We start from the raw sequence: 15,874 nt of genomic DNA on the forward strand, positions 1-15,874 counted from the left end.
TCTTAAGAAGAAATTTGCTTCAATGTACAAACTTTTTATTTATTTACAAACCCCGTTCAAGGGCCAATTAAGTTCGTAAATTGGGGTTCTACTCGATTGGCTTACCTTGTTGGGGTTCGAACCGGTGACGCCGATGGGGTTAAGTAGGTCTTCCAGGCCATGTGGGACAGGCCATAGGTTGAGTGCCATTTTCCCTGCTACTAATGTGTGAGTGTAGTCAAACAGGTTGATGTTGCCCCAGGCCAGGGGGCAATGCTCCTATGAGGAAATGACAGTAAGATAATGCATAGGAAAATGATTATAGAAACACAAATAGTATTGTATAAAGCCCCTATAACAGAAACTAAAACTTCCACTACTGTTAACTTATTGTATACAAAGGATTTTCACGAAAATGCTGACAATTTATTACAGACAGCAGTCAGTGTGTACAGTAGACACATCAGTTCCTCTTCGGTTAGTTTTCTTAGTAACAGATCTAGTAGTATAATTGAATGAGAATGATGCGATTTATGTAGTTATCCAATTGTGAAAGCAGAAGCCAGATCAGAGTGAAAAGTTCCCAACAGTAGCTTTGGCTGGATGAAGCCAAGTAGCAAGCATCATTTCTGCTCACCTCTTTTGCTCCCTTCCTTCCTTTGACAGAGCAGATGGAGAGGCAGAGGCGGGCAGCACGGGGGATGTCTGGAATGAACATGTCGTAGTTGAGCCACTCATTCCACCTGGAATCAGCACGGAAGGCATGTTAAAAATCTAAATAACAAGCCAGGCCACATTGTTTTATAAAAAGAACAATCGTAGAATTATTGTGAACTACCTGGGATTCGAACAAGGCACGCGCTGGGTGTTGACATTGTCACACAACTGCTCTCCACCGTGGTATATCCCAGTCCTCACGTAGATCTAAAGCCGCAGCAAACAAACATTGCATACGTTACTGACCTCCATGCCAGCCTATGTCAACAAGTAAGTATGCTATTGACCTGAACATAAGACTTCATATTATGATGCCTTTTTGATCTCTTTTTACATTTTTTTTGTTCGTTTCAATAATGTTACAAAAAACGAGCCGCGGAACTTGGCTTACGTATTTTACAGAGAACGCAAAGTGCTACCAAACAACGGAAGAGTGTCTCTCAGCTGTCTTCTTAGTCACTACTCACTGTATTTGATTACGGAGTAAATGGATGACGCAAGAAACACTTTTTGTCTTCCACTTTTAACGTGTACCATGTGGGATTTCAGGGAATTCAGTACGGTTCTGTACCCAAACAAAGGCTCCGTGCTAAAAAGTCACAACATGAATACAGTCATAATTGGTTCTGGACATGACCTGGATAAACACATTTTCACTAAGTAGGAATAATTAATGATCAATCGAATATTTTCACAGCAAGAGCGAAAAAAAAACAAAATACGTTTAACATTATGAAAGCCCTCTAAACCAGGGGTGTCTAAACTATTTCCACTGAGGACCGCACACGGAAAAATTAAAGCTTGCGGGGGCCATTTTGATATTTTTCATTTTCAAACCATAAGAAAATATATAGATTTTTTTTTTTAACAATTAGGGCTCCTGGGGCCCGTAAAGGGTCTCAGTCATTAAAATGTTAAAAACAAGTCAAATTATTATTGCCTATTATTATATATGCCTTTTCTGTCAAAGACAACTTTGTTTTTTATAGTAAAACTGAAATATGCAGTATTTCCCCCACCGCCCAAAACATTCAGAAAGCAATGTCTGATGTGAAGTAATTGGAGCCGTGAAAAGATCAATAATGCATGACACCATTGATTTTATTTTCATTATTATTTTTGATTAATCACAGTGAAAAGATAAATAAAATACCACTAAATATCTTTGGGATCCAAAAGGTACCCCACTCATAAAGTGATACATTTTTATTATTATTTGTTTTACTTTCAACACTTACAGTAAGTTACGAGATCAACTTCAGATACAGTATATCTGTCGATTTTACGTTTGAACTATTATTTTGTTTGTTTTATGCTCTTTTGTCAAAGGAAACTTGGATGTTTGTATATGGCAACCACACAATATAAACAATATTTTTCCACATAAAACATTTTAATGTGAAATATTTGAAGTAATTGGAGCCTTGAAGATGTCAATAATTCATTATTATTGATTTTTTTGTCTTTTTTTTTTTTTGAGCAATGGCAAAAAAAGGAAAATAAAGATAGACAAAATAAAAAAAACAGCCTGCATGGCAGCTTTGTGTCAACATTGCAACGTTTTCTAGTTAGATTTCACCTCATTCCACTTTTTTAATGTTTTTTTGATTTTTGCAATGGCATTTCCAGAATGTGTGGCGGTCCGCTAAACAATTAGCTGCGGGCCGCAAATGGCCCCCGGGCCGCACTTTGGACACCCCTGCTCTCCACAGTAAATAACACCCTTGAGTCACCTGAGCCTACTGTTTTAATCCAATATAATAATGCTGCCAGAGGCTGAGCCAATCAGTGGCCACAATACTCAAAAGCCCAATCTAATTGGGTTAGTCCAGGGGTCTGCAACCAGCGGGTCCGGAGCCGCATGCGGCTCTTTGACCACTCTGATGCGGCTCAGCTGCACACTTGCCGACGCTCTCGATTTTCCCGGGAGACTTCCGGATTTCAGTGCCTCTCCCAGAAATCTCACGGGGCAAATATTCTCCGGTTTACACCCTAAAAACAATAATAAGGGCTTGCAGTGATGGCACAGCATTTAAAGTCCTCTACAACCAGCCCTGCCACATGTTGTACAGGTAAGTGACAGCAAGGCCTACTTGGTAAACAGCCATACAGGTTACACTGACACAGTGTGGCGCATATTAGTAAGAGTGTTAAAGTTGTTTTATACGGCCACAGTCATTGTAACCTGTATGGCTGTTGACCAAGTATGCCTTGCTGTCACTAACTGTGCAAGCAAAAGCTGCATACAACATGTGGCTGGGCTGGCACACTGTTAGTACATGTTGTAAAGGGCGTTAAAAGCTGCGCCATTAGGGCACACCCTAATTACTGTTGTTAGGGTGAAAATCAGCAAACATTCGAAAGAATAGTTGCCCTGAAATTCGGGAGTCTCCCGGAGAAATCGGGAGGGTTGGCAAGTATGACGCTGTCAAGCGCCATACGTATAAAACTCGCGGGCCGCACTAACATTAAATTTTAATATTAAGGTACGGGCTGCGTGTCTGAGATCCCTGGTTTATACATAGCACAAAGCAATAAAAAAATTTGTATGCAGTGTTATTTCATTTTAAATTTCAAAAGAGTTTTGTGGCTCCCATTGTTTTCTTTAATTTGTGAAACGGGTCAAAATGGCTCTTTGAGTGGTAAAGGTTGCCGACCCCTGGTTTAGTCTCATCTTTTGGCCAGTACTGCTGTAGTATTGAGAGTTTAGTTTTGATAGCCACTTATAAGCTTGAAAATGCTTGTACAATATACTTTGAAGGCCTACTGAAACCCACTACTACCGACCACGCAGTCTGATAGTTTATATATCAATGATGAAATCTTAACATTGCAACACATGCAGATACGGCCGGGTTAACTTATAAAGTGCAATTTTAAATTTCCCGCGAAACTTCCGGTTGAAAACGTCTATGTATGATGACGTATGCGCGTGACGTCAATGGTTGAAACGGAAGTATTCGGACACCATTGTATCCAATACAAAAAGCTCGGTTTTCATCGCAAAATTCCACAGTATTCTGGACATCTGTGTTGGTGAATCTTTTGCAATTTGTTTAATGAACAATGAAGACTGCAAAGAAGAAAGTTGTAGGTGGGAAGCGGTGTATTAGCGGCTGGCTGCAGCAACACAACCAGGAGGACTTTGACTTGGATAGCAGACGCGCTATCCGCGCTTCGTCGCTCCGTCGATCGCTGGAACGCAGGTGAGCACGGGTGTTGATGAGCAGATGAGGGCTGGCTGGTGTAGGTGGATAGCTAATGTTTTAGCATAGCTCTGTGAGGTCCCGTTGCTAAGTTAGCTTCAATGGCATCGTTAGCAACAGCATTGTTAAGCTTCGCCAGGCTGGAAAGCATTAACCGTGTAGTTACAGGTCCATGGTTTAATAGTATTGTTGATTTTCTGTCTATCCTTCCAGTCAGGGGTTTATTTATTTTGTTTCTATCTGCAGTTAAGCCCGATGCTATCACGTTAGCTCCGTAGCTAAAGTGCTTCGCCGATGTATTGTCGTGGAGATAAAAGTCACTGTGAATGTCCATTTCGCGTTCTCGACTCTCATTTTCAAGAGGATATAGTATCCGAGGTGGTTTAAAATACAAATTTGTGATCCACAATAGAAAAAGGAGAGAGTGTGGAATCCAATGAGCCAGCTTGTACCTAAGTTACGGTCAGAGCGAAAAAAGATGCGTCCTGCACTGCACTCTAGTCCTTCACTCTCACGTTCCTCATCCACAAATCTTTCATCCTAGCTCAAATTAATGGGGTAATCGTCGCTTTCTCTGTCCGAATCGCTCTCGCTGCTGGTGTAAACAATGGGGAAATGTGAGGAGCCTTTCAACCTGCGACGTCACGTTACTTCCGGTACAGGCAAGGCTTTTTTTATCAGCGCTTAAAAGTTGCAAACTTTATCGTCGATGTTCTCTACTAAATCCTTTCAGCAAAAATATGGCAATATCGCGAAATGATCAAGTATGACACATAGAATGGATCTGCTATCCCCGTTTGAATAAAAAAAAATCATTTCAGTAGGCCTTTAAAGGCCTACTGAAATGAATTTTTTTTATTTAAACGGGGATAGCAGATCTATTCTATGTGTCATACTTGATCATTTCGCGATATTGCCATATTTTTGCTGAAAGGATTTAGTATAGAACAACGACGATAAAGATTGCAACTTTTGGTATCTGATAAAAAAAAGGCTTGCACCTACCGGAAGTAGCGTGACGTAGTCAGTTGAACATATACGCAAAGTTCCCTATTGTTTACAATGATGGCCGCATGAAGTGAGAGAGATTCGGACCGAGAAAGCGACAATTTCCCCATTAATTTGAGCGAGGATGAAAGATTTGTGGATGAGTAAAGTGCAAGTGAAGGACTAGTGGGGAGTTGAAGCTATTCAGATAGGGAAGATGCTGTGAGAGCCGGGGGTGACCTGATATTCAGCTGGGAATGACTACAACAGTAAATAAACACAAGACATATATATACTCTATTAGCCACAACACAACCAGGCTTATATTTAATATGCCACAAATTAATCCTGCATAAAAACACCTGCGTGTTTGTTATGCTAGCTCCTAGCTCCTCTGCTAGCTCCTAGCTCCATAGAACACGCCAATACAATTCAAACACCTGATCAACACACACAATCACTCAGCCCAAAAGACCGTTTACCTAACCCAAGGTTCATAAAGCTTATATATTTTTAAAAAGTTACGTACGTGACGCGCACATACGGTCAAGTTATCGAATGTTTAGCAGCCAGGGCTGCATACTCACGGTACCTGATATTCAGCTGGGAATGACTACAACAGTAAATAAACACAAGACATATATATACTCTATTAGCCACAACACAACCAGGCTTATATTTAATATGCCACAAATTAATCCTGCATAAAAACACCTACGTGTTTGTTATGCTAGCTCCTAGCTCCTCTGCTAGCTCCTAGCTCCATAGAACACGCCAATACAATTCAAACACCTGATCAACACACACAATCACTCAGCCCAAAAGACCGTTTACCTAACCCAAGGTTCATAAAGCTTATATATTTTTAAAAAGTTACGTACGTGACACGCACATACGGTCAAGTTATCGAATGTTTAGCAGCCAGGGCTGCATACTCACGGTACCTGATATTCAGCTGGGAATGACTACAACAGTAAATAAACACAAGACATATATATACTCTATTAGCCACAACACAACCAGGCTTATATTTAATATGCCACAAATTAATCCTGCATAATAACACCTGCGTGTTTGTTATGCTAGCTCCTAGCTCCTCTGCTAGCTCCTAGCTCCATAGAACACGCCAATACAATTCAAACACCTGATCAACACACACAATCACTCAGCCCAAAAGACCGTTCACCTAACCCAAGGTTCATAAAGCTTATATATTTTTAAAAAGTTACGTACGTGACGCGCACGTACGGTACGGTACGTGTTATGCTAGCTCCTAGCTCCTCTGCTAGCTCCTAGCTCCATAGAACACGCCAATACAATTCAAACACATGATCAACACACACAATCACTCAGCCCAAAAGACCGTTCACCTAACCCAAGGTTCATAAAGCTTATATATTTTAAAAAAGTTACGTACATACGCAAAAAAAAGCCAAAGCTGCATACTCACAGTAGCACGTCTGCGTCTTTGTCATCCAAATCAAAGTAATCCTGGTAAGAGTCTGTGTTGTCCCAGTTCTCTACAGGCGTCTGTGTATCCAAATCAAAAGTCCTCCTGGTTAGAGTCTCTGTTATCCGAGTTCTTCCATCTTGACTGCATCTTTCGGGAATGTAAACAAAGAAGCGCCGGCTGTGTACTGTTGTGGCTGACTACGTTCGAAAAATACGTCCATTTCGCACCGACAACTTTCTTCTTTGCTTGCTCGGCTTCCTTCTCCATAATGCAATGAACATGATTGAAACAGATTCACGAACACAGATGTCCAGAATACTGTGGAATTATGAAATGAAAACAGAGCTTTTTCGTATCGGCTTCAATGTGGAAGGCATACCCGTGTTCGCCGGGCTACGTCACACGCATACGTCATCCTCAGAGGCGTTTCGAACCGGAAGTTTAGCGGCAAATTTAAAATGTCACTTTATAAGTTAACCCGGCCGTATTGGCATGTGTTATAATGTTAAGATTTCATCATTGATATATAAACTATCAGACTGCGTGGTCGGTAGTAGTGGGTTTCAGTAGGCCTTTAAAACGGGTGAAGCCGCAATATTTGAAGCGCAATGTAGATTTACTGTAACAACTAAAGCAGAGGTGCCCATTACGTCGATCGCGAGCTACCGGTCGATTGCGGAAGGTGTGTCAGTCAATAAAAAAAATAGACCTAAAAATTAGCGATCATCAATATTTTGGAAGACGTCACTTTCGTCAATTGATTGACATTCACGGCACCCGAGGGTCTTGTGAGAACGCTGGCTGCTGCAAGCTCATTCTTAAGAAAAAATGACCGACAGGAATGCGGTAAACACTTTTTATTTCAACAGACTGTCGCGCCATACCTGCCGACTGCACAGTTACTATCTTCACAACAAAAGCGCTACTCCAGCCTACCTGCGCTAACAAAATAAGAGTCTCAGAAAGCTTGCGTGCACAAGCCAGCAAGCTACGGAGTTTGCCGCCAACGTATTTCTTGTAAAGTGTATAAAAACGAGTTTGGAAGCTGTACAAATAAGATGCCAAAAACCAACCACTTTCATGTGGTATTGGACAGAAAGGAGGACTTTTTTTCTCCTCCATTTGAAAATGTGGACGTTGTCAGCACCACTGTCTGATTCCAATCAATTCAAGTCATCAGAATCAGGCAATGCACCAACTTATATTCTTGTCTTCATGAAAGAAAGGAATCTATATGTGTTAAACATGCTTGTATTATCATTAAACACCTTTAACTTGTTAACAAAAACGTCTTTTACATAAATAAATAAATATAAATTATATATGAATGAGGTAGATCCCCTCGACTTAGTCAATTGAAAAGTAGCTCGCCTGCAGAAAAAGTGTGGGCTCCCCTGAACTAAAGTATCTAGAGACAAAGTCGTTAAATTGGTATCAGTGTTAGCTTCTCCTGTGCAACATGTTCAGTATTTTTCTCCAGTGATGATATTTTATGTTCCGCAATGAAGGTGATCATTATTAACTTATGGGACCTGCTCTACAACATGTGTGAAGACACATAAGCTGCTAGCCAGCCGGGGGACTAAAAATAAATACAGTGTGAGCCAGAGTTCGACATTTAAAAGGCATCAAACGGCAATGTTGATCACAATCTTTTTCACGAAAATCAGCAAATATGACCGGTGGCCAATCAATCGGCACATCGCTACAACTAGCCCTGGGCGATATATCGAATATACTCAATATATGTCTCTGTGCGATGTAGAAAATTGCTATTTTGTGAGTATTCGAGTATACATTCTCACGCAGTTGCTTTTAGCTGTGGGCATTACACTACAGCAGGGGTGTCCAAACTTTTTCCACTGAGGGCCGCACACTGAAAAATCAAAGCAAGCGGGGGCCATTTTGATATTTTTTTTATTTCAAAAACCAATACAATATATGTATAAAAAATATATACATTTAGGCCTCCACTCAAGCTTGATCCCGGGGACCCCAAAGGGTTTTGATCAAAAAAAATTTTGTTTTTTATTATTCAAGTTTTAAATCTCTAGATCAACATTAGGTCTATCTGTCAATATAACGTTTTTAAATATTTAAGTTGTATGCTCTTTTTGTCAAAGAAAACCAATTTTTTTTAATGGAAAAAACACAAAATTTGCAATATTTTCACCCAATAAAATGTTTCTGAATATTTGAGATTATATAATATTGGAGCCTTAAAAAGGTCAATAACACCATTGATTTTAATTCATTATTATTTTTTGAGCAATGGCACTTAAAAACAAATCACTCTAAAATGATTGTGGATCCAAAAGGGTCCTACTCATTAAAGTGTTAAAAAATAAATTATACATTTTTTTTACTGTTTACTTTTAACACAATAATCTCACGATCAACTTCATATCTATCCGTCAACTATAAGTTCTATTGTTGTTTATGTTTTTTGTTTGTTCGTTTTAGGCCCTTCTTTAAAATAAAAAAAAAGCTCAATTTTTTGTATGGCAAACACAAAATATGCAACATTTTTTCCCAAAAAATATCTCAAAGTGAAATATTTAATGTGACTTAATTGGAGCCTTGAATAGGTCAATAATTCATAATGACATTGATTTTGATTCATTATTATTTATTAAAGGAATAAAAAGCCTGCATGGCAGCTTTGTGTTATTAGAGTAAACATTGCAACATTTTCTTGTTACATTGCACCTGTTTGCTCTTTTATACCACTTTTTATGTTTTTAATTTTTTTCAATAGTATTTTCAAAATGTGCCGTGGGGCCGTTAAAAAATGACCTGCGGGCCGCAAATGGCCCCCGGGCCGCACTTTGGACACCCCTGTACTACAGGCTTTTCTCACTCTTTCTTGTCTCTCCTTCTCACAGAGAGATAAAACAAGTGCACCTTGTTACATACGTCACATACTGTCGCGCGTGCAACGTCATACGCCCTCGCCAAGCAGAGAGGTTGCGGAATGGGTAACTTTAGCAGTGGCGGGTGGTGCAAGCGGAGCGGTGCGGGTGGTAATACGAGAGAGAGAAGGTGCGAATCTGGTAACAAATGGAGGAAGAATTAATTTCCAAGAAAAACAGTCTGGCGGTGGTTTGGCTTCAAGCGGGAAGATGTTGAACAGACAACCGTAATATGTCAAGTAAGCGTTGCTACAAAAAGTAGCGGCACTTCTAATTTGTAGCATCATTTGAAAAGTCACCCGCGTAGAGAATGAAGAGTGCTCGAAACTCCGCATGTCAACATCCCCGGGCCGTGCCACACCCAACAAAATGACGAAGCAACCAGCACTGACCCAATTGAGCCTGGCGTCTTCCATTTCCACATCAACACCGCATGAAAAAAATAGTCAAAAAGAGAAGGAGATAACGTCCGCAGTAACCTATCAGCACATTCTGTTTTGAAATGACATGAATGTTTGTGCCACTGCTTAATAACGGTTTAATAAATACAGTTTTGGTGAATTGACTTAGCTGTGATTTCCCTCTGTGCATGAAAGTTTAAAATGAGCATAAATTAATGCAGTAAGAAAAAGAATGTTTTAATGTAGACACGTAGAATCATCATACTGGTGTCATTATATGCATCAAGTGTTCATTCAAGGCTAAGGCAAAATATCGAGATATATATCGTGTATCCTGACATGGCCTAAAAATATCGAGATATTAATAAAAGGCCATATCGCCCAGCCCTACCTACAACCAACATTTGTAAAGCGCATTCAGAGGTAGATAAAATTGCTGGATGCTGACCACTCAGAATCTTGTGAAGTTGATAAAACCTACATCAGGAAGTTGTCTACAGCCACAGATGTCAATGCCAATGTTTTTTGAACCCAGTGCTAAGTGGAGAACTTGCTGTTAGTTCCTTTGTAGCCCATTCGCGCTGCAGCTATAAGAGACTGTATGGTTGAATAAATAAAGGCATTCATTTGAGAATAATTATATAAAGAACTACAATAATCTAGGGCTATGTCTACACCAGGGTTGTCCAATTTTTTTCCACAGAGGGCCGCACACGGAAAAATTAAAGCATGTGGGGGCCATTTTGATATTTTTCATTTTCAAACCATAACAAAATATATGCATTTTTTATTTATTTTACCTTTAGGGGTCCCGGGGACCATAAAGGGTCATTAAAATGTTAAAAATAAGTCAGATTATTATTTTTTTTAAATTATTTAACGCTTACAGTAAATCTCTATATCAACTTCAAGTTGATATAAAGTAATACAAATTAAAAAAAATGTTTTCTGGCTTTTCCGTCAAAAACAACTTAGTTTTTTTATAGTAAAACTGAAATATGCAGTATTTAGTAATTAGAGCCCTAAAAGATCAATAATACAGGACACCATTGATTTTAATTCTTTCATATTTTTGAGTAATCACAGTGAAAAGATAAATAAAAAATCACTAAATATATTTGGGATCCAAAAGGTGCCCCACTCATAAAGTGATACATTTTTATTAGGTTTTTCTTTTACTTTCAACACTTAAGTTACGAGATCAACTTCAGATATATCTGTCCATTTTATGATGGAACTATTATTATGTTTGTTTTATGCGCTTTTGTCAAAGAAAACTTTGATGTTTTTATATGGCTACTACACAATATATGCAATATTTACCACATAAAACATTTTAAAGTGAAATATTTGAAGTAATTGGAGCCCTGAAAATAATTCATTATAACATGGATGTTTTGTCATTTTTTTTTTTTTTTGAGCAATGGCAAAAAAAGAAAAATGAAGAAAGACAAAAGAAAAAAAAACAGCCTGCTTGGCAGCTTTTGTGTCAACATTGCAACTTTTTCTCGTTAGATTTCACCGCATTCCACTTTTTTTAATGTTCTTTTTTATTTTTACAATAGAATTTCCAGAATGTGTGGCGGGCCGGTAAACAATTAGCTGCGGGCCGCACTTTGGACACCCCTGGTCTACACCAATACTGATATTTTCAAAAACACTGAGTTTTTTTCTAAATCGTATTCTCTGGCAGGCAGAGTGTTGGTGTTAAGAAGCGTAATTACTAGGGGTGTAACGGTACGTGTATTTGTATTGAACCGTTTCGGTACGGGGGTTTCGGTTCGGAGGTGTACTGAACGAGTTTCCACATGGACATATTAAGTAGCTTTCCGCACGTTGTGTAAACAATGCACACCGATGCACAACACACGGCATGCTAGTAACGGGCTACGATAGACTGACCATACGTCCTCTTTTCACCGGACATGTCCTCTTTTGCGGGGCGGAGTTTCTTAAATGCCTCAAATGTCCGGCATTTTGAGTTAGCGTTGCGTGTATTTTCAATGTACGTTCAGGGTTAAGAAGGGGTTAAAAACAAAACAAATTGTGCGCGCAGCAGCATTGGTGAGGGAGGGGCAGAGACGGAGAGAGCGAGAGAGTTATGATAAACGCGCATGCGTCGCCAGGCTCTGCTTTTTATCCATAGATTTATCAGATTTAATTTTTTATTATCTATAGCAGGGGTACCAAAAGTGTGCCCCGGAGGCCATTTGCGGCCCACAGCTAATGTTTTAAAGGCCCACGGCACATTCTAAAAATACTATTAAAATAAACAAAAACATAAAAGTGAAATAAAAAAGCTTAAAGGTATTATTATTATAAGGATTATTCCTACTTTGTTGATACAAATTATTGTTACAGTGTAATAATTATTGTTACCTGTGGTAATGCCACTATGATACAACATCTGTATTATAATCCTTGAACAAAGTAAGAGTGAAACTCATGCAGGGTTTCCCACACATTCATTTATTTGTGGCGGCCCGCCACAAATGAATTACGTCCGCCACAAATAAAAAAAATAAAAATTAAATTAAAAATTTTAAAAAAAAATTTAAAATAAAAAATACATATATTTTTTTTTTTTTTTTTTTTTTGTCCTCTCCAGCTTCTCAGGCAAATCATATAGTTGATGTAGATGCCCATATCGGCTGTTCAGATTTACTTTACAAAAGAGAAGTGTGGGATACTTCTCTTGTTGTCTTATTTGTATTTGACTTTATTAAATGTATTTATATTAGAAACACAACATGTGTATATAACAAAGGGTGCAAAGTCTGCAGGCAGTAGGAAACACATGGTTAAGTGTAGGGAGTAAAACTGATGGCAGTCTAAAGTTCAAGATTTTTGGAGCTCTTTGTTCAGTGGATCAGATGTTTGATGAAGCTCTGTGTCTATCTACCACCACTACTGTTTTCTGTTTATTTGTTACTGACTGTGGCAGGACACCTCTGCCTCTGTTTCACTTTATGTTGACTTGACTTGACTTGACTTGACTTTATTTATTCATGCTTGCAGTGGAGCCAAGGCCCCACTGAAAAAACAGCTGAACTTTACAATGAATATTAAACAAACAAAGATTAAAAAAAATTAAAAGAACAAACAGTATTTTATATAAAAAAAAAACATTTTCATTTTCAGGGCAACAGCAGCATGGAAACTATTAGCATTCTGGTAAATGACTGTATTACTTATTTAATTAGATAGTATTATTATACAGTTTAATTGCAGTATGCAGGGTAGAGTTTTTAAGTCTCTTTGTCTTGGCTTTGGGCTCGGGTTCAGCCAGCTTATGTTGGTTCCTCAATGTCCTGGCAGTGCGGCTGCCTCGTGTTGGAGGTAGCAGGTCATGCAGAGGGTGTTGCTCATCATGCATATCCCTGACCAGCTTCACTGCAGCCTCCTCTCTCCTGGTCTGGAGTGATGGTAGGGGTTGTGAGATGTTTCCAGCTCTCCTCGTAATGATTTTACAGGCACGTTTCTGGACTCGCTCTAGCTCTGCCTGTTGTTTTTTGGAGCAGCCCACTAAGAGCACTGAGCTATATTCCAGACACGGCCTGATGAGAGTGGTGTAGATGGTAACAAGGTCGTCTGCAGGTAGTCCATGTCTCGCCATGACTGTGAGGTAGTGCAGCCGCTTGGAGGCGGTTTTTATTGCCTTCTCCATGTGCACATCTCCAGTCAGGTTTTGATCGAGGTGGTAACCCAGGTACTTTGTTGTTTCCACGACAGGGACCTCCTGTCCCCCCAACATCAGTGCAGGAGGTTGTGATGGATTTCGGGCAAAACATATCCGGAGTTCTACCGACTTCTTCCCGTTGAGTATCATTTTCTTATTTGCTGCCCATTCATCCAGCCTTTGTGCCTCCTGGCACATCGTTGTGTCTGACATGATGTTGGATATGGGGATCGCTCTCGATAGCCCGATGTCATCTGCATATCCGACATCAAGGGTGTCCTCAAAAACAGCATCCCGGGTGGCCATGTAAAGGAGGAAGACATATGGGGAGACAACACCCCCTTGTGGCACCCCAGATGTAACTTCAATCCAGGGGCTGTGAGCTCCATTTGCCACCACTCTCTGTCTCCTTCCTGAGATGTAACTATGTAGCCAGGCTGTCAGATATGGGCACAGTCCTAGGTCCAGTATGTTTTGCATCAGGATCCCATGGTCAATTACATCAAAAGCTCTCGACATATCTGCCAACAGTACTCTCACCATCGTTGGTTTGGAATCGGTTTCGGTAAGCCAGGTGTGCATTGCCCTGACTAGAGCCATAGTAGTACTGTGCTTAGGCAGATATGCATATTGATTTTTACATATGTCAAGCACTGTTGGCATAAGCTTTTTCAACACAAAACGTTCTATTGTTTTCCCCACACAAGAAGTTAGTGAGATAGGACGCCAGTTTGAGATTGAGCCAGGGTCTTGGCCTTTGGGTATGGGACAGACATTGGACTCCTTCCATACATCGGGGACACACCCCTGTTGGAAAGAGCAGTTGGCCAGATGTGTGATGACCGGTGCCAGGTCCTCTGCATGTTCTTTCAGCAGCCAGGTGGGAATGCCATCCGGCCCACTTGCCTTCTGGGGGTCCAGCCGAGTGAGGGCTAGCTTCATCTCACCTATGCTACAGATGTCACTTGGTGTAGCTCTTGGTAGGGGATAGACACAATAGGGCGTTGCTTTAGTCCACGACTCCGCAAAGAAGTTGTTCAGGGCTTCTGCAGTTTTGTCCTCTTCAACTTCTTGTATTTTGATTATTCCATCAGTTGATGATTTAGCGCGTCCTAGTCCTTTATTTATATAGTCCCACCACTCTTTGGGGTTCTTTTTCTTTAGGTTTTGCATTTCATTTTTATAATATCTAGTTTTTGCCTTGCGTATAAGTCTTTGGACGAAGTTTCTGATTTCTCTCCATTTTCCCACTTTACCCCATTTATTGTGGGCTTTTTGTCTTTTCTTTATAGCCTGTTTTATTTTCTCTGTCATCCATGGTTTGTCCGCATTTGTAATTTTTTTCAGTCGCACAGGCATGCATATGTCCATTGCTGTCTGGATATAGTTGTTAAAACTTGCTGCTTTGGCAGTGACGTCCACAGCCTCATAGACAGCAGACCAGTCAGTCATAGCAATGCATGTTGACAGAGCCTCTTTTCTTTCTGTGGTCACTAATCGAGCCCTCCTCCTCTTCACCTGTTGTTTCTGCCCTGTTGTATTCACTGGGCTCAGCACCAAGCACTTGTGGTCGCTTGCACCTAGGGGGGCAAGGGTGGTTGGGGGGCTGTAGAAGTTAGCCATGTTTGTAAAAATCAGATCTAGGGTGGCTTGCCCACGTGTATGACGTTTAACTATCTGCCGAATATCGGGGTGGGAGGAGGTCAGCATTTTTGTGGGCAATTTATTGAAATCCCCACATAAATATAGCCCCATATGGGGGGAAGACACTTTAATTGTGTCTATGGTGGTTATTAAATACTCCAGGACTTGGTCCTGGCACGATTTTTTATCTGCCCATGGTGGGTGATATAGGTTTCCCACAAATATGGTTGAGACACTGCTGGGGGTCCGGCGTGGTTGTATTTGAACCCATGCGCATTCAAAGTCATCACTCTCCAGGTCCCCTCTTCTTTTTGCCTGCAGTCTCTCATGACAGTACACAGCCACGCCCCCTCCACTTTTTCCATTTCTATCTCTCCTAAATAGTTGGTAGTCCTTGATTGACAACGATTCATCCGGAATATTATTGTGCGCCCACGTCTCAGTAACGCACCCAATGTCTGCATCTAAAGTTTTCAACAACAGTTCATATTCATCAGTTTTGTTTATCAATGACCTGGCGTTGCAGAGAGTTAACTTCGGCATGCGCGGCTTCTCTCGGTCAGGTTTAACACAGCGTATTTCAGCCAGGACACTCACCCTTTTCCTTTTTTGCATGGGGCTCGGTCTGTGTCCTTCTGTAACTGTTATTTTCTGCCGCCGGTTTTTTCCGGCTTTAGATCCTCGCGCGCGGCTTCTTTTGCGGGCTATTCCAGTGCTTCTCAGCGTCTGTTTTATGTTTCCAATCAGCTGGGCTGCGTGTCTTTTCAAGCTCATTAGGAAGTGTGCAGGGTATTTACGATTATTTAGTCCTTCCATCTCGTTTGAATCCTACCGATGGCCACACACTGATGCATGAAACCGTTCCCAGCGCGTTGCCCTGAAATTGTTATGATTAA

At 40.4% G+C, this 15,874-nt stretch overlaps 1 protein-coding gene across 3 annotated transcripts in view; it reads right to left on the reverse strand.

Annotated features, from left to right (window-relative positions):
- LOC133664733 (phosphatidylinositol 4,5-bisphosphate 3-kinase catalytic subunit alpha isoform) overlaps positions 1-15,874 on the reverse strand; it is a 99,301-nt gene that overhangs the window by 47,328 nt on the left and 36,099 nt on the right. For all 3 annotated transcript variants that reach the window (XM_062069602.1, XM_062069604.1, XM_062069603.1), the window contains 3 exons: positions 818-903; positions 617-722; positions 106-258 (listed from right to left, as the gene is read on the reverse strand). In XM_062069602.1, coding sequence (XP_061925586.1) covers positions 106-258; positions 617-722; positions 818-903 — 345 coding nt within the window. The remainder of the gene's footprint in view (positions 1-105; positions 259-616; positions 723-817; positions 904-15,874) is intronic.

The sequence above is a fragment of the Entelurus aequoreus genome, linkage group LG14 (genome assembly GCF_033978785.1).
Source record: "Entelurus aequoreus isolate RoL-2023_Sb linkage group LG14, RoL_Eaeq_v1.1, whole genome shotgun sequence".
Lineage (NCBI taxonomy): Eukaryota > Metazoa > Chordata > Actinopteri > Syngnathiformes > Syngnathidae > Entelurus > Entelurus aequoreus.